Genomic DNA, 18,652 nt, shown 5'->3' with positions numbered 1-18,652 from the left:
AAGTAGCGGCAGATCAGGGTGCCTTCTGAATTCCTGTCTGGGTGAAAACCAAGAAGTTCTATACAGTAGACTGCCTCTCCTTGTGACACAGACTTGTTTAGGTCCCTCCCACACAAGACAATTGATACAAATTAGCATTTTCTTTTTGTTCTTTCTTAATCATTTTTTTTCTCCACCTTCTTGCAGGCGAATTTGTGTTTTGTGGATATCGATAACCACTTTATTGAACTACCAGAGGAATTCCCCCAGTTCCCAAATAAATTGGAATTCATCCAGGAAATCTCTGAAGTTCTCTTGAACTATGGGATTCCCCCAGAGGGAAATTTACATTGCAGCGAGAGCGCCACCAAACTGAAGAGCCTGATGTTGGACGACTTGGTGAACGACAAAAAGAACGGAAACGTTTCCAGTCACAACATAAACATGTACGAGCTGCTGAAGGGTAACGAGACCATGGCTCGACTGGAAGCGCTCACCAAAAGGACGGGGATAAAAATGGATAAGATCAGTATTAGCGTTCCTCTTACGGACACGGAGGAAGTCCACAAGCTCCAGTGTGCGGAGGCCGAATTGAAGGACTACAAACTCAATGTGCAGGTCCGGGAAGTTTTTGCTAATCGCTTTACACAGATGTTTGCCGACTATGAGGCCTTCGTCATCCAAGCCGCGCATGATATGGAGTCCTGGCTCACAAACCGAGAGCAGATGCAGAACTTTGACAAGGTAAGGTCTATAATATTATTTGATTTAGGCTAGGGCTACACAGCGACTTTGGCAAGAAGTGCAGCTCTGGAGTAGAACAGGATAAGTAATGTAATGTATGTATACAGTGACTCCACCAGCAGAATAGTGAGTGCAGCTCTGGAGTATAATACAGGATATAACTTAGGATCAGTACAGGATAAGTAATGTAATGTATGTACACAGTGACTCCACCAGCAGAATAGTGACTGCAGCTCTGGAGTTTAATACAGGATGTAATTCAGGATAAGTAATGTAATGTCTGTACACAGTGACTCCACCAGCAGAATAGTGAGTGCAGCTCTGGAGTATAATACAGGATGTAACTCAGGATCAGTACAGGATAAGTAATGTAATGTATGTATACAGTGACTCCACCAGCAGAATAGTGAGTGCAGCTCTGGAGTATAATACAGGATATAACTTAGGATCAGTACAGGATAAGTAATGTATGTACACAGTGACTCCACCAGCAGAATAGTGACTGCAGCTCTGGAGTATAATACAGGATGTAACTCAGGATCAGTACATGTCTCTCTTGTGCATTAGTGGAGATTAGAATACATTTGAATGACAATAATTGGTGTCTGTCTTTTGTAGGCCTCGTTCCTGTCTGATCAGCCTGAGCCATACCTCCCGTTCCTCTCTCGGTTTATTGAGACACAGATGTTCGCCACGTTTATCGACAATAAAATCATGTCTCTGTGGGAGGAGAAGGAACCTTTGCTCCGGGTGTTTGATTCACGCATTGAGAAGATCCGGCTTTACAACGTGAGGGCACCAGCCATTCGGACCTCTACATACCAGTCGTGTACCACCTTGAAAGAAGCCGGTATGTGACCACACGTCTATACACCACCAACATGCAGCTGTATTTGGATGATACAGGCACCAGGCACATTCTATCTAGTGTCAGCCAAGTCTTAGGAGATGATGGGGGGTGGATCATTCACTTTAGATCGTCGACTGATCCCACCTAAAATGGTGGGTTCTGCCACTTTTAGATGATAGAGCCAGCTTTGGTGTGTGATTTTCTGCTTTGGATTGGACCATTGTAGCATAGCACCTAAATGGTAAAGCTTAAACCCCTTCCCCCACCTCTGCCCTAGATGTGGTCACCCAGCTTCACACAGACTTTGCATCACAATATAGATCTACATACCATTTAGAGTTAATTTCTCCACATGATCCCACTTACTACCTTACCTTATTATGTGTCAGTCTTAACTGCAATTCTGGCATTCTATTCATGAACCAGAAAGCTCAGGATGAACAGTGCTGCAGCTTCATACCAGATAGGCAGGTGTTGCAGTGCACAGAATGATGTGATCGCACAGCACTGTCCTGGTTATAAGGCTTTACTATGGAAGGTTGACTTGTTCTGTATTATTTCTCACGCTACAGTGGAAATCGGAATAAGTGAGGGTTACGCGGCCCCTCACACAGAACAGATTGCTCAGTAAGCAGTTTGGACAAGATGACAATTGACTTCCAGTGAAGCATTAGCCGGCTTGGAATTTTCTATAGCTGCAGGGGCCGCATATTATCGTCCTCGCCGTTTGGGAGGAGACGCTCTTGTTTGTGTAATAACTTGTTTGTCGGCTGAAGTGTTCAGTGTTAGTCGCTGCGCTCGATACCACGCTCCTGCCCTTCAACGCTACAAATAATGCTTCCTTTTAGGTTGCTTGGTTCTCCAGAGACTTGCTGCTGTTCACATTGAAGCCCCAAAGCCACATGCATTGTGCGCGGAAGGAAAGCCGACTGACCGTAAATGTGTTTTGGGTTTTTTTCCCCCACAAGTACTAAAATTCACATTTCCTATATTTCTTGGTTGGTTTGTTTTTCACCGTCACTTTATATTACAGCTTTACACAGACTTCTAACAACCGGGTCAAGGAAAGTGTATTGTGTATGATGTAAAGCAAAGCGAACCTCCTGCTTGGAGGGTTATATTAGGGCGTTAATTTAAAAGTCCCTTTGCTGTGAATTAAAAATGTGAAAATATTTTTGGGATATTCGTTTTCTGTGCTGAGATATGATGATTTGGAGTTTTAGAGCCAAAGCCTGAGGCTGCACTACTGAGAGATTCCGATGACATCATATCCCTTTCTGATTTCTGTCGGGTGCAGTTTGTCAAATAATGTCAATACGTGTAATTGGTGATTTCGATCCCATGACAAAATCGCAGCTAACACCTCAGAAGAGGAAATTTTGTCATCAGAATCTCAGTGCAGTCTCAGGCTTTGGGCCTTTAACTTCAAGCCATCGTATCTCCGCATTGAAGTAAGATATAAAGGAACCGTTTTCACTCTTTTTATGTAAAATAAAGGATCTTTTTTTCTCGTCTTTTGATTGGTCTTTTTTAAATAGCAGTTCTCTTGATATGACAATCGGGATTGCGGTGTTTGAGGGATCTGATGTATTGGAGGGCTGAGAATCAATTGGCAGACTTCACTTGTATCGGAGTCGTCTCTAGAAACGAGCGAAACCTGAAAAATTAGCACGTTCTGTAATTGACAATTTTCCGATTATAGCTACGTGTCTGTATTTTACTTCCCACCGTCTTATATGGCGAAAATACAGTAATATGTAATGATAGAAAATTGCTGAAAGCATCTATAAGATGACAAAGCTACACGCTAGAGGATGCAGTCGTACCCGCTAAACGGCTCCCTCTAGAGGACGGATTGAGGGAGTGAAGCGTAGTGTGCTGCCTCTTCGCCTTCCCAACCAATCAGAAGCGCCCTTTCGAACCACTTTTTGTCTCAAATGATGGGTGGTGACACATTGACATATAAGCTCTTTGGTGTATGTGACTGGCCAGGAGGTGGCGCTATTTGTATACAGCTGATACTTACAAATGAGGAGTTCTTTCATTTTTACTTTAGGTTCAATGCTTATTTTAGTTCGATCCCCTGGTATCGCTATGCGGCAGGACATTTACATTCTGTAGATGATTGAATTGTGTTTTTATTGTTCCAGCTGTCTCCATCGAGCAGCGTCTGACAAAGATGGATCACACGGCCATCCACCCTCATCTGCTGGACATGAAAATCGGACAAGGAAAATACGAGCGAGGGTTCTTCCCCAAGTTGCAATCAGACGTTCTGGTGAATGGGCCGATCAACAACAAGTAAGAGCCTGATCTGCACAACACACAGAGAATTTCTTAGAATTCGCGTAATCCTTTCATGTTTCGGATTAACCTTCAAATCTTGTTTTAATGTCAATGTGAACAATTACCAAAGTTCTGTTATGTAAAAGGAAAAAATTTATAATTGTTCTCTTTTGATTAGCTAGTTACCACCTGCTAACAGTGCTAGTTATATACAGGTATATAACTACAGTAATACTGCCCCCTATGTACAAGAATATAACTACTATAATACTGCCCTCTATATACAAGAATATAACTACTATAATACTGTCACTATATACAAGAATATAACTACAGTAATACTGCTCCCCTATATACAAGAATATAACTACTGTAATACTGTCCCCTATATACAAGAATATAACTACTATAATACTACCCCCTATATACAAGAATATTACTACTATAATACTGCCCCTATATACAAGAATATAACTACAGTAATACTGCCTCCTATATACAAGAATATAACTACAGTAATACTGCCCCCTATATACAAGAATATACCTACTATAATACTGCCCCCTATATACAAGAATATAACTACTATAATAGTGCTCCTATATACAAGAATATAACTACTATAATACTGCCCCCTATATACAAGAATATAACTACTATAATAGTGCTCCTATATACAAGAATATAACTACTATAATACTGCCCCTATATACAAGAATATATCTACTATAATACTGCCTCCTATATACAAGAATATAACTACTATAATACTGCCCCTATATACAAGAATATAACTACTATAATACTGCCCCTATATACAAGAATATAACTACTATAATACTACCCCCTATATACAAGAATATAACTACTATAATACTGCCACTATATACAAGAATATAACCACTATAATACTGCTCCTATATACAAGAATATAACTACTATAATACTGCCCCCTATATACAAGAATAAAACTACTATAATACTGCCCTCTATATACAAGAATATAACTACTATAATACTGTCACTATATACAAGAATATAACTACTATAATACTGCCCCTATATACAAGAATATAACTACTATAATACTGCCTCCTATATACAAGAATATACCTACTATAATACTGCCCCTATATACAAGAATATAACTACTATAGTACTGCCCCCTATATACAAGAATATAACTACTATAATACTGCTCCTATATACAAGAATATAACTACTATAATACTGCCCCTATATCCAAGAATATAACTACTATTATACTGCCCCCTATATACAAGAATATAACTACTATAATACTTCTCCTATATACAAGAATATAACTGCTATAATACTGATCCTATATACAAGAATATAACTGCTATAATTCTGCCCCCTATATACAAGAATATAACTACTATAATACTGCCCCCTATATACAAGAATATAACTACTATAATACTGCCCCCTATATACAAGAATATAACTACTATAATACTGCCCCTATATACAAGAATATAACTACTATAATACTGCCCCCTATATACAAGAATATAACTACTATAATACTGCCTCTTATATACAAGAATATAATTACTATAATACTGCCCCCTATATACAAGAATATAACTACTATTATACTGCCCCCTATATACAAGAATATAACTACTATAATACTTCTCCTATATACAAGAATATAACTACTATAATACTGATCCTATATACAAGAATATAACTACTATAATGCTGCCCCCTATATACAAGAATATAACTACTATAATTCTGCCCCCTATATACAAGAATATAACTACTATAATACTGCCCCCTATATACAAGAATATAACTACTATAATACTGCCCCCTATATACAAGAATATAACTACTATAATACTGCCCCCTATATACCAGAATATAACTACTATAATACTGCCCCTATATACAAGAATATAACTACTATAATACTGCCCCCTATATACAAGAATATAACTACTATAATACTACCCCCTATATACAAGAATATAACTACTATAATTCTGCCCCCTATATACAAGAATATAACTACTATAATACTGCCCCCTATATACAAGAATATAACTACTATAATACTGCCCCCTATATACAATAATATAACTACTATAATACTGCCCCCTATATACAAGAATATAACTACTATAATACTGCCCCTATATACAAGAATATAACTACTATAATACTGCCCCCTATATACAAGAATATAACTACTATAATACTGCCCCCTATATACAAGAATATAACTACTATAATACTGCCTCTTATATACAAGAATATAACTACTATAATACTGCCCCCTATATACAAGAATATAACTACTATAATACTGCCTCCTATATACAAGAATATAACTACTATAATACTGTCCCCTATATACAAGAATATAACTACTATAATACTGCTCCCTATATACAAGAATATAACTACTATAATACTGCTCCTATATACAAGAATATAATTACTATAATACTGTCCCCTATGTACAAGAATATAACTACTATAATACTGCCCCCTATATACAAGAATATAACTACTATAATACTTCCGCTATATACAAGAATATAACTACTATAATACTGCTCCTATATACAAGAATATAATTACTATAATACTGTCCCCTATATACAAGAATATAACTACTATAATACTGCCCCCTATATACAAGAATATAACTACTATAATACTGCCCTCTATATACAAGAATATAACTACTATAATACTGCCCCCTATATACAAGAATATAACTACTATAATACTGCCTCCTATATACAAGAATATAACTACTATAATACTGCTCCTATATACAAGAATATAATTACTATAATACTGTCCCCTATTTACAAGAATATAACTACTATAATACTGCCCCCTATGTACAAGAATATAACTACTATAATACTGCCCCCTATATACAAGAATATAACTACTATAATACTGCCGCTATATACAAGAATATAACTACTATAATACTGCTCCTATATACAAGAATATAATTACTATAATACTGTCCCCTATGTACAAGAATATAACTACTATAATACTGCCCCCTATGTACAAGAATATAACTACTATAATACTGCCCCTATATACAAGAATATAACTACTATAATACTGCCCCCTATATACAAGAATATAACTACTATAATCCCGCCCCCTATATACAAGAATATAACTACTGTAATACTGCCCCCTATATACAAGAATATAACTACTATAATACTGCCCCCTATATACAAGAATATAACTACTATAATACTGCCCTCTATATACAAGAATATAACTACTATAATACTGCCCCTATATACAAGAATATAACTACTATAATACTGCCCCTATATACAGGAATATAACTACTATAATACTGCCCCCCTATATACAAGAATATAACTACTATAATACTGCCCCTATATACAAGAATATAACTACTATAATACTGCCCCCTATATACAAGAATATAACTACTACAATACTGCCCCTACATACAAGAATATAACTACTATAATACTGCCCCCTATATACAAGAATATAACTACTATAATACTGCTCCCTATATACAAGAATATAACTACTATAAGGCTATGTTCACACGGGGTCTTTTGCCGAGTTTATTGACGCGGAAACCGCGTCGCAAAACTCGGCAGAAACGGCCCGAGAACGCCTCCCATTGATTTCAATGGGAGGCGTCGGCGTCTTTTTTTCCCGCGAGCAGTAAAACTGCCTCGCGGGAAAAAGAAGCGACATGCCCTATCTTCGGGCGCTTCCGCGTCCGACCTCCCATTGACTTCAATGGGAGGCAGGAGAAAGCGTGTTTTATGCCCGCGGCGCTCAATGGCCGCGGGCGAAAAACGGCGCGATGATTGCTATTCACACGGAGTGTTTTGGGGGAGGAATATCTGCCTCAAAATTCCGTTTGGAGCTTTGAGGCAGATATTCCTCCCCCAAAATACTCCGTGTGAACATAGCCTAATACTGCCCCTATATACAAGAATATAACTACTATAATACTGCCCCTATATACAAGAATATAACTACTATAATACTGCCCCCTATATACAAGAATATAACTACTATAATACTGCCCCCTATATACAAGAATATAACCACTATAATACTGCTCCCTATACACAAGAATATAACTACTATAATACTGCCCCCTATATATAAGAATATAACTACTATAATACTGCTCCTATATACAAGAATATAACTACTATAATACTGCCCCTATATACAAGAATATAACTGCTTATAATACTGCTCCCTATATACAAGAATATAACTACTATAATACTGCCCCTATATACAAGAATATAACTACTATAATACTGCCCCTATATACAAGAATATAACTACTATAATACTGCCCCCTATATACAAGAATATAACTACTATAATACTGCCCCTATATACAAGAATATAACTACTATAATACTGCCCCTATATACAAGAATATAACTACTATAATACTGCCCCCTATATACAAGAATATAACTACTATAATACTGCCTCTATATATAAGAATATAACGACTATAATACTGCTCCCTATATACAAGAATATAACTACTATAATACTGCCTCTATATATAAGAATATAACGACTATAATACTGCCCCCTATATACAAGAATATAACTACTATAATACTACCTCCTATATACAAGAATATAACGACTATAATACTGCCTCTATATATAAGAATATAACTACTATAATACTGCCCTCTATATACAAAAATATAACTACTATAATACTGCCCCTATATACAAGAATATAACTACTATAATACTGCCCCCTATATACAAGAATATAACTACTATAATACTGCCCCCTATATACAAGAATATAACCACTATAATACTGCTCCCTATACACAAGAATATAACTACTATAATACTGCCCCCTATATATAAGAATATAACTACTATAATACTGCTCCTATATACAAGAATATAACTACTATAATACTGCCCCTATATACAAGAATATAACTGCTTATAATACTGCTCCCTATATACAAGAATATAACTACTATAATACTGCCCCTATATACAAGAATATAACTACTATAATACTGCCCCTATATACAAGAATATAACTACTATAATACTGCCCCCTATATACAAGAATATAACTACTATAATACTGCCCCTATATACAAGAATATAACTACTATAATACTGCCCCTATATACAAGAATATAACTACTATAATACTGCCCCCTATATACAAGAATATAACTACTATAATACTGCCTCTATATATAAGAATATAACGACTATAATACTGCCCCTATATACAAGAATATACCTACTATAATACTGCCTCTATATATAAGAATATAACTACTATAATACTGCTCCTATATACAAGAATATAACTACTATAATACTGCCTCTATATATAAGAATATAACGACTATAATACTGCCCCCTATATACAAGAATATAACTACTATAATACTACCTCCTATATACAAGAATATAACGACTATAATACTGCCCCTATATACAAGAATATACCTACTATAATACTGCCTCTATATATAAGAATATAACGACTATAATACTGCTCCCTATATACAAGAATATAACTACTATAATACTGCCTCTATATATAAGAATATAACGACTATAATACTGCCCCCTATATACAAGAATATAACTACTATAATACTTCCCCTATATACAAGAATATAACTACTATAATACTGCCCCCTATATACAATAATATAACTACTATAATACTGCTCCTATATACAAGAATATAACGACTATAATACTGCTCCCTATATACAAGAATATAACTACTATAATACTGCCTCTATATATAAGAATATAACTACTATAATACTGCCTCTATATATAAGAATATAACGACTATAATACTGCTCCCTATATACAAGAATATAACTACTATAATACTGCCTCTATATATAAGAATATAACTACTATAATACTGCCCCCTATATACAAGAATATAACTACTATAATACTGCCCCCTATATACAAGAATATAACTACTATAATACTGCCCCTATATACAAGAATATAACTACTATAATACTGCCCCCTATATACAAGAATATAACTACTATAATACTGCTACTATATACAAGAATATAACTACTATAATACTGCTCCTATATACAAGAATATAACTACTATAATACTGCCCCTATATACAAGAATATAACTACTATAATACTGCTACTATATACAAGAATATAACTACTATAATACTGCTCCTATATACAAGAATATAACTACTATAATACTGCCCCTATATACAAGAATATAACTACTATAATACTGCCCCTATATACAAGAATATAACTACTATAATACTGCCTCTATATATAAGAATATAACGACTATAATACTGCTCCCTATATACAAGAATAGAGTACTACACCCTAAAGTTAAATTGATTTCTCTTATAATAAAGTTAATGAGTTAGATCGTTTTGAGGTATGACGACTTATTGTCACTTTGCTGCACGATACAACGGTGGTGACACTGAGGCACTTTGTATGTAAATGCTGCACCCTCATGAATAATAATTTTTCCAATAAACTTTCTACCCCTTAGTAGAGTACGTTTTACATAATGAATTGCCGGCTGCTGGGGACATGTGATACCTAGCTGTATGGTGATGACTCTGCCATGCCTGCTGCCCTATTATTACACTAGTATGTCCTCCTGTTATTCTCTGTCTTGTGTTTACAGTCGCTGGGTCAGTCGTAACGCCACGGCACAGCGGAGGAAGGATCGCCAGCGGCAGCACTCCGAGCACCTTGGATTAGACAACGACTTGAGGGAGGTTAGTGGTCACAGCGTGATTGCCAACTTTATATGAAGCAGCAGATGGCAAAGTGCTCCTCTTATTTTATGGGATAATCAGTTTGCCCTCCCTCTTCTTCAGTAATTAGTTGTGAACGTCCAAAATTCACCTCTTTTAACCCCCGCAGAGCATTTCCCACCAAATAAGAAAAAAGAAAAAATTTCCTTGTTTACATCTGATCCTGGGAAAGCTGGGTGACCACTAATATGGCTTCCAGGAGTTGTAGCCCAGCTGTCCAAGCATCCACTGTGCCCACGTATGAGTTCTGGCAATGAATCTGTTTATTTCTAGGCAGATATGTCATTCAGAAGTCTCAAAAAAACTGGGTGACCACCTTGATTTCCCCTCTTCCACCCATCTTATCTTGACTTTCTACTTGGCAAATCTGCCTAGCTGGAATGTTCCTTTACTCCCCCATAACTAGGCAGATCTGCTGTTCAGGATTCTGGAAAAGCTGGGTAACAACCTTTGCGAAATAACAGCCATGCTGTTTGCCACCCAGCTTTTCCAGAGACCGATGAAACTGAGAAATTTTTTATTAATTTGAGAACGACTCCCAGAATTTTGTTTCTCTTTGTGGGGTTAATGCTCCTCCGCATGATCTGTCTATGCAGTGATTTATTTTTGGGCACAACGTGTTGGGCTCTGCTTCATATGTGCGGGTGGTCCAGGTACAGCCAGACTGGGCTCTATGGCTCCTTCCTTAGAGGACAGTCTCATCCTTGGTAACCCCTCTCCTGGTGTATGGGGCGAAGGAGCAAGACTGATGTGACCATAGATTCGGGTATCTGATAGTCCAGAAATACCATAAAAAAAAAAAAAGTGAGGATGACTATTTAAAACCAATATATCGGCATGAGCAGCATATTTGGCGTTGGACTGTATTTCGTTATTTTGTGTTCCCTGAGATTCTCGACTCTTACTGGTAAATTTTATTAACATTTTTTTTTATGACTGTCCAATAATCCAGAATGTTTGATCATCCGGTTCCGGATTAAAGGAATTTTACAGTATGCTCATAGATAGACATAGTCACTGCGGTTGTTGATGGTGATCATGGCTTCCGTATATTAACCCTTTCCCGATCCCCGGGCCAGTGCTGAGGTCGGGAGCATCTCGCTGGTTTCCATGCCACGTGTATGACGGTGACAGATGCGTCTCCTCCATGAGACATTAGTGCCATCTGCCCCGTGCGTCTGGGAGATTCCCCTTTTGTCTGGGGAGGTGGAGGTCACTCCTCCTGCAGACTTCAGCTTAGGTCACAGTCTGGCGCCGGTTCCCGATTACGGACGGCGATTGAATGATTAATTCTGCGGCTTCTGCTCCTCCGACATTAATACTTCTCACAAACAACATCCTCAATACAACCAGCACGTAATATAATTTGGGCCTCATCACTAATAAAATCAATGCTGATCGCCGTGTTTAATGAGCTGGAATAGATGAATACATTTTACGAGTCTCTTAAAGGCACGGTTCAGTGTTTTTGAGTTCACATGAATATAATATGTCTACTGCACGCATGTTATATATTGGATGAGTCACGTCCGGACTCTGCCAGTTCCCTTTAAGTTAGATTCAAGATGGTGGAGAAGGGGTCGGGTAGAATAAGTCATAGATATATTTACGCTAAGAACCGCTTTGCGTGGTTACAGCGAAAAGTTCCCTGGCGCCGCTTTTTCAAGTCTGTGAGCAGTATGCAGCCGCCATTTATGGCAGCCTGTATACCGACCATGCCACAGCATGCACTGGATTTAGGTAAACCGCCTGTGTCTGCTGACTGGGAAAGCTGCTGAGAGTATGACTATCCTGCTTGTAATGGGGGCGCTATAGATAAGAGGTGTATATGAGGGAATTTCTATTTATGCAATCCATATTTAAAGTGTCGGATTTAGGTCCATGTTCATTTCCTAATATATCGTTATAGGGATCAGAGCTCCATATATCCGACATGGGGAAAAAATAACATTCGTGGTTCCTACAGCCGCCACCAGAGGGAGCTTACTGTATCCTATTTTATTATTGAGTTCAATGTATAAATCGTATGCAGTGAGCGCCCTCTAGTGGTGGCTGCAGGCAACTAGTATTAAACGGTTTCCCCACAGCAACCAATCACAGTTCAGCTTTCATTTTACCAGAGCAGTTCAAGAAAAGAAAGCTAAACTCCGGTTGCTAAGGGCAACAAGGCCGGTTTCTTTGATAAATGAGGCCTATACAGGGGATTTGAAGCTCCGTAACAAAAACGGCAATAAAGATATATTAAGAAATGATCTGTTTATATGAAGAAAAAAATAAACGGCGCTGTAGAGAGGCCGACATTGGGGAGTATATTGAAGCCCACGCCTCTCCTGTGTAATCCTGGGCGAGTGTCACCACATGATTGACATCCAGTGCAGATTTTGTCGTTGATCGGGGGAGGGGAGATTACATCGCATCCGTCCTGGGATAAATTCCCGATCCAGTCACATTGAGATACATGCCGGGTGTGAATGGCGTCTATTGTCTGCTTGGCGAGAGGCTCGTGTGGTGTCAGTGGGCCATGCCTCATACTTGGAATTGTTCTCCCAGATTCCTGCATTACCAGATAATCCGTCCTCTCCGCTGTGACATTTCTCTCCTCTGATCTGTAGTTCTCTCCATATTTCATGTTCCCCGTGCTTCACCTTCCATTTCCTTCCTCCATCATCTGCGGGTTTATTATAAGATTGCGCAGCTGTCCTGCATACATAATACGAAGCCAAGCCACATCAAATGAAAGAGCAAATCCCTATAAAGAGCCGTTCTCTTCGGTCAAACTGAATAAAAATCTGTTCAGTCATGTCTTTGGGAAAGGCGGGCGGCAGAAAACACGGCCTTCATTTCCAGGATCGGCACCATGCTTTTCTAGAGTCCTGAATGACAAACGTGCTCAGCTGTAGAGCTTGCCTGTTTTTGCTTTATTAGTCATGCAGGTATCTGGGGAAGTTGAGTGGCAACTAATCTCCACACCATTTGGGGTTTGTCATCCGGCTTTTCCAGGCAGAGATATATATATATATATATATATATATATAGCTCAGGGGTCTGTATTATCCGTGTATATAGCGCCGCGCGCTCCTCCAGAACATCTGTTTCCATCCCTCGCCTCAGACAGTCGGCAGACATGCCTGGAATATTGAAATTGCTAAATCCAATTTGATTGCTATAAGAGACCGACAAGGAAATTGCTGCCTGACAGTGTGACGACTAATAGTTTACTGAATTGTGTCTGTATGGAAATGTACGTGTCACACAGCGCAGGCGGACTACGCGCAGACTATTAACACCCTGAGGGAAGAGTCACAGGGGGCTTCATACCTCATTGTGCCACCCCGTGCCTTGCACCTCATCCACCGCACCTATATTACACCTTGGCACAATAGGAAAACTGCATGGTGTTTAACGTGTCTATGTTAAAGAGGCTCTGTCACCAGATTCTGAAACCCCTATCTCCTATTGCATGTGATCGGCGCTGCAATGTAGATAACAGTAACGTTTTTGTTTTTTTTAAAACGTTCATTTTTGGCCAAGTTATGAGCAATTTTATATATATGCAAATGAGGTTTGAAATGGACAACTGGGCGTGTATTGTTTTTAACTGGGCGTGTTTGTGTATGACGCTGACCAATCAGTGACCAGTCAGCGTCATACACTCCTCTACATTGATTTACACAGCAGCGATGTGCAGCCGCATACACAGCGATTAACGTTACTGCAGTGTCCTAAAGGTATGTGCACACACACTAATTACGTCCGTAAATGACGGACGTATTTCGGCCGCAAGTACCGGACCGAACACAGTGCAGGGAGCCGGGCTCCTAGCATCATACTTATGTACGACGCTAGGAGTCCCTGCCTCTCCGTGGATCTACTGTCCCGTACTGAAAACATGATTACAGTACGGGACAGTTGTCCTGCAGCGAGGCAGGGACTCCTAGCATCGTACATAAGTATGATGCTAGGAGCCCGGCTCCCTGCACTGTGTTCGGTCCGGGACTTGCGGCCGAAATACGTCCATCAATTACAGACGTAATTAGTGTGTGTGCACATACCCTGATAATGAATACACATGACCTCCAGCCTGGACGTCATGTGTATTCAGAATCCTGACACTTCTGACTCTTGTCTGTGAGATTCCAGCAAGCCGTGCGTAATCTCGCGAGATTACGAGGTAAATGAGATTTCGTTTCCCTTGCTGGAAATCTCACAGAAAGGATTCAGAAGTGTCAGGATTGTGAATACACCTGACGTCCAGGCTGGAGGTCATGTGTATTCATTATCAGGACACTTGTGTATGTGGCTGCATGATGCTGATTGGTCACTGATTCGTCAGCATCATACACTTCTATTCACAACGCCCGGTAAGTAAAACAAGTAAACACGCCCAGTTAAAAACACAATACACGCCCAGTTGGACATACGAATAAAAACACGCCCAGTTGTCCATTTCAAACCTCATTTGCATATATATAAAATAGCTCATAACTTGGCCAAAAATGAACGTTTTTAAAAAAAACAAAAACGTTACTGTTATCTACATTGCAGCGCCGATCACATGCAATAGCAGATAGGGGTTTGAGAATCTGGTGACAGAGCCTCCTTTAAGGCTCTGTTCACATCACGTTTCAGTCTTTACTTTGGTGTATACACCAAGCCTAAGGCCCTTTTACACGGGCCAATGATCGGGCAATGTTCATATGAACGCTCGTTCCCGATCATTGGCAGGACGACAATCCGCTGATGATTGACTGCTCGTTCATCGGCTGATCGTGTCGTTTATGCAGCACAAAATATTATCGTTGTCGGCGGCGCATCTCTCCGTGTAAACGGAGACGCGCTGCCGTCATGATTGAAATGCATGGGGACGAGCGATCGTAGTAATGATCGCTCGCCCCCATACTTTACTGATCGTAGCTCCTTATAAAAGGAGCAAACGAGCGCCAGTCAATGAGCGGTCTCGTTGATCGGCGCTCATTTTTACGGCCTTAATACGCCGGTATAAAAAGACTCTTATCCCGAAGGCTCCATTCACCTAACGGAGGCCAAAAGATTGTCCCTTCGGCCTCTGTCCGGTTAATAGACCTTTTTATTTGCTTTATAGAAAAGCGTAGCGGACCATGGCTTTTCTAAAAGAAAAAACTATACCTTGTATACGTTTTTTAAAAGGGAGCCAATGGGCGACGTATGCCACTATATGCCTATACCGTGGTATACACCAGAGTTATAGGTCAGGCAATAAGTCCGTATACGTCTGATGGAAGGCTCAGGCGTTATGTGAACAGTGCCTATTTCAATAGTACTTAAAGGGGCTTTCCCCCCTATATACATTGATGGTTTATTGATTAGATAAGCAGTCTGTCTGATGGGTGGGGCTACTGCACAAGTGCCGTAAAGGGATATGCCCACCTATAGGGCATACAGGATATGTTATAAATGCCTGATAGATGCGGGTCTCCTCTATGGGACCTGAACCGATTTCTAAAACGGGGTCAGGTGACCACATCTGGTGAAGCGGCTGCCGAATGCAGGTGGAGAATGAATAGAGAGCTCCTCCGTTCACGTCTATGGGAGTCACGGTACCAGCTTACCACGCATGCTCGGCTGTTTCTGTAACTCCCATGGGAATGAATGGAGAGAGCCGTGAAAATGCGCGGCCACCTCTTTGTTTTCTTCCTGGAGGCGGGCGGGTTGGGTGCTGGGACCCGCAACGATCAGACGTTTATGGCATATCCTGTGGTTATGCCATATGTGTCTAAAGTGGGGAGAACCCTTTAAACAAAGTGACTGAAATTCCAGTTCCTACCAAAAATAAAGCACTAGAGGGGCCGCTGCTTTTAGCCTCATTCACACTTGTTTATTTTGGTCAGTATTTGTAAGCGAAAACGAGGAAAAGTTACAAATTCCATTCAGTCATGTGGAAAAGCTGGGTGACAATCAATATGTAAAGAATGATCTGATGCTGACAAATGGATATAACCATTATTACAGCTCTCCCAGGTGTGGTCACCCAGCTTTCCCAGATTCCTGAATTGTAGATCTGACTACTTATACACACACTCATTACTAGGCAGATTTGCTTTTAGGAACCCTTGGAAAGCTGGGTGACTCTACTTGCGGTATCTATAATAGAGGAGATATTGATGGTTACCCAACTTTCCCAGACTCCTGAATGTCCTATCTGCCTTGTTATTCACTCCGTTGTCTTATTGTTGCATAACGAGGCAGATTTTCTATTTTAAAACTCGGGAAAACTGCTAACCATGTTGGTGCTGTATTTTAAGGCCATATTGGTTGTCACCCAGCTTTCCCGGAAACAGATAAATTAAGTATTTTTGTATTATTTCTAACCACTTTAGACCTCAAGGACTTTTCCGTTTCATTATTTAGTGGGGAGTGGCCCTTTAAGGGATCCTGATTTGTTACATGATGTCACGTTGTGTTTATTTGCGTCTCTTTTGTTGCAGCTTTTTTTTGTTGCTATTCTGTATTTACTTTGTCTTTTTTTTTTTTCTTTTGCTCCGGGTCTGTGCATGCCTGCCTGTCTCCTCTTTTACTTTGCTTTCTGTCCCTCTCGCTGTGCCCGGGTCTCCTCATAAGCCATCAGAGGAGAACATACTCCGTCAGAACTCTATGGCATTCTGGGAGTGGGATCAGGGGTCCCCCGTTCCAGTGCGGCCTCCCAAAAAATCCTTCTCTGAGTGCTGCCTGGTACGTCTGTTTGTTTGCTCACTTACACCCGCTTCGCACCTTGTTGGACGCCTACGACCCCAGATCTGCCACCGAAACGCTTTGTAGTGTCGAGCGCTTTGAACCTGCCGCTCTTCATTTTATAAAATGCATTTGTTGCTTTGTCTAGAACCCCCTCCCCACGCTTTGATGCTCTTGTCAATCACATCCGAGCCTTGCCCGCCTTTGTATTAGACGCACAATGTTTATTTTACGGTCTTTTTTTTTTTTTTTAATGTATTATCTTTTTTTTTTTAGAATTTATGTTCACACGCACGGAACTGTTCCTAATAGTAAAGAAACATTTCCACTTGCTGGATATTCCTCATTACACGCTCTCTAGAAATCCATGCTGAAATAAGATTTGCGCTAGTAAATATTTAAAGGGACACCACGTAAAAGAGAATATATAGCAGCACTCGCCATGATATCCTTCTCTTCCTTGATCCTATTCTACCCCATGACACAAAAAAAAAAAAACCCGCTTATTACTGTGTTCCTGGGGGTATCCGTTTTTGGTAAGAGAGAGGGGCTTAGGTTGCTCTACTAGGGCCTGAGGAAGACGCGGTTCGGTGTCGAAACGCGTAGCCCTATCGACAATAGAGTCCTTTTATCTACTCTTACCCACTGAGATGGTCGTCTAAATACCTCTACCCAAGCAGCGCCGTTGGTCCTTTTTTTTTTCCTCATTTTTAATCACTCTACTAGGACTAGGTCCGCCTTTGCAACCAATTTTTTTTTATATTGTGCCAATGTTTGTCAAATGAAACAACTTTGAAAATAGTTTCGATTAAATATTTCATACCGGTCTGTGTTTACAGCTCCTATGCACACCTATGTATCTCCATGGTAACAGACTACAAACAAACCTGTGTAGTCTGATCCTACAGTGTCGCTCCCTTTCATGTGTCACCTACTTTTTGCTAATATACATTCAGTGGGTTAGCAAGAAGTAGGCTGCAGATGTAAGAGTATTATTTGTAGTGTGTAACCATGGAGTCACATAGGTTTTTGCAGGAGCTGTAGACACAAAACGATGAATTTTTAATTAAGATTATTTGTAAAGTTGATTTTATTCTTCATTTTAGATGGATTGAAACGATACAAAAAATATTGATTGCGAAGGTGGAAATTTCCCTTAAATCACCTTTTCATTGGTGCCCACGAGGTAGATGGTAAAATACCGCCCTCTTTGC

The 18,652-nt window shown here is 39.4% G+C and overlaps 1 protein-coding gene across 2 annotated transcripts in view; it reads left to right on the top strand.

The window, feature by feature from the left end:
• The window catches only part of DENND5B (DENN domain containing 5B), a 72,487-nt gene that overhangs the window by 35,667 nt on the left and 18,168 nt on the right, over window positions 1–18,652 (top strand). For both annotated transcript variants that reach the window (XM_075855912.1, XM_075855913.1), the window contains 4 exons: window positions 187–723; window positions 1,342–1,573; window positions 3,724–3,874; window positions 10,598–10,691. In XM_075855912.1, the coding sequence (XP_075712027.1) occupies window positions 187–723; window positions 1,342–1,573; window positions 3,724–3,874; window positions 10,598–10,691 (1,014 nt within the window). The remainder of the gene's footprint in view (window positions 1–186; window positions 724–1,341; window positions 1,574–3,723; window positions 3,875–10,597; window positions 10,692–18,652) is intronic.

Source organism: Rhinoderma darwinii, chromosome 3 (assembly GCF_050947455.1).
Source record: "Rhinoderma darwinii isolate aRhiDar2 chromosome 3, aRhiDar2.hap1, whole genome shotgun sequence".
NCBI classification, from domain to species: Eukaryota; Metazoa; Chordata; class Amphibia; order Anura; family Rhinodermatidae; genus Rhinoderma; species Rhinoderma darwinii.
The sequence above is the reverse complement of the archived record's forward strand: the minus strand, read 5'-3'. Positions and strand labels throughout refer to the sequence as shown.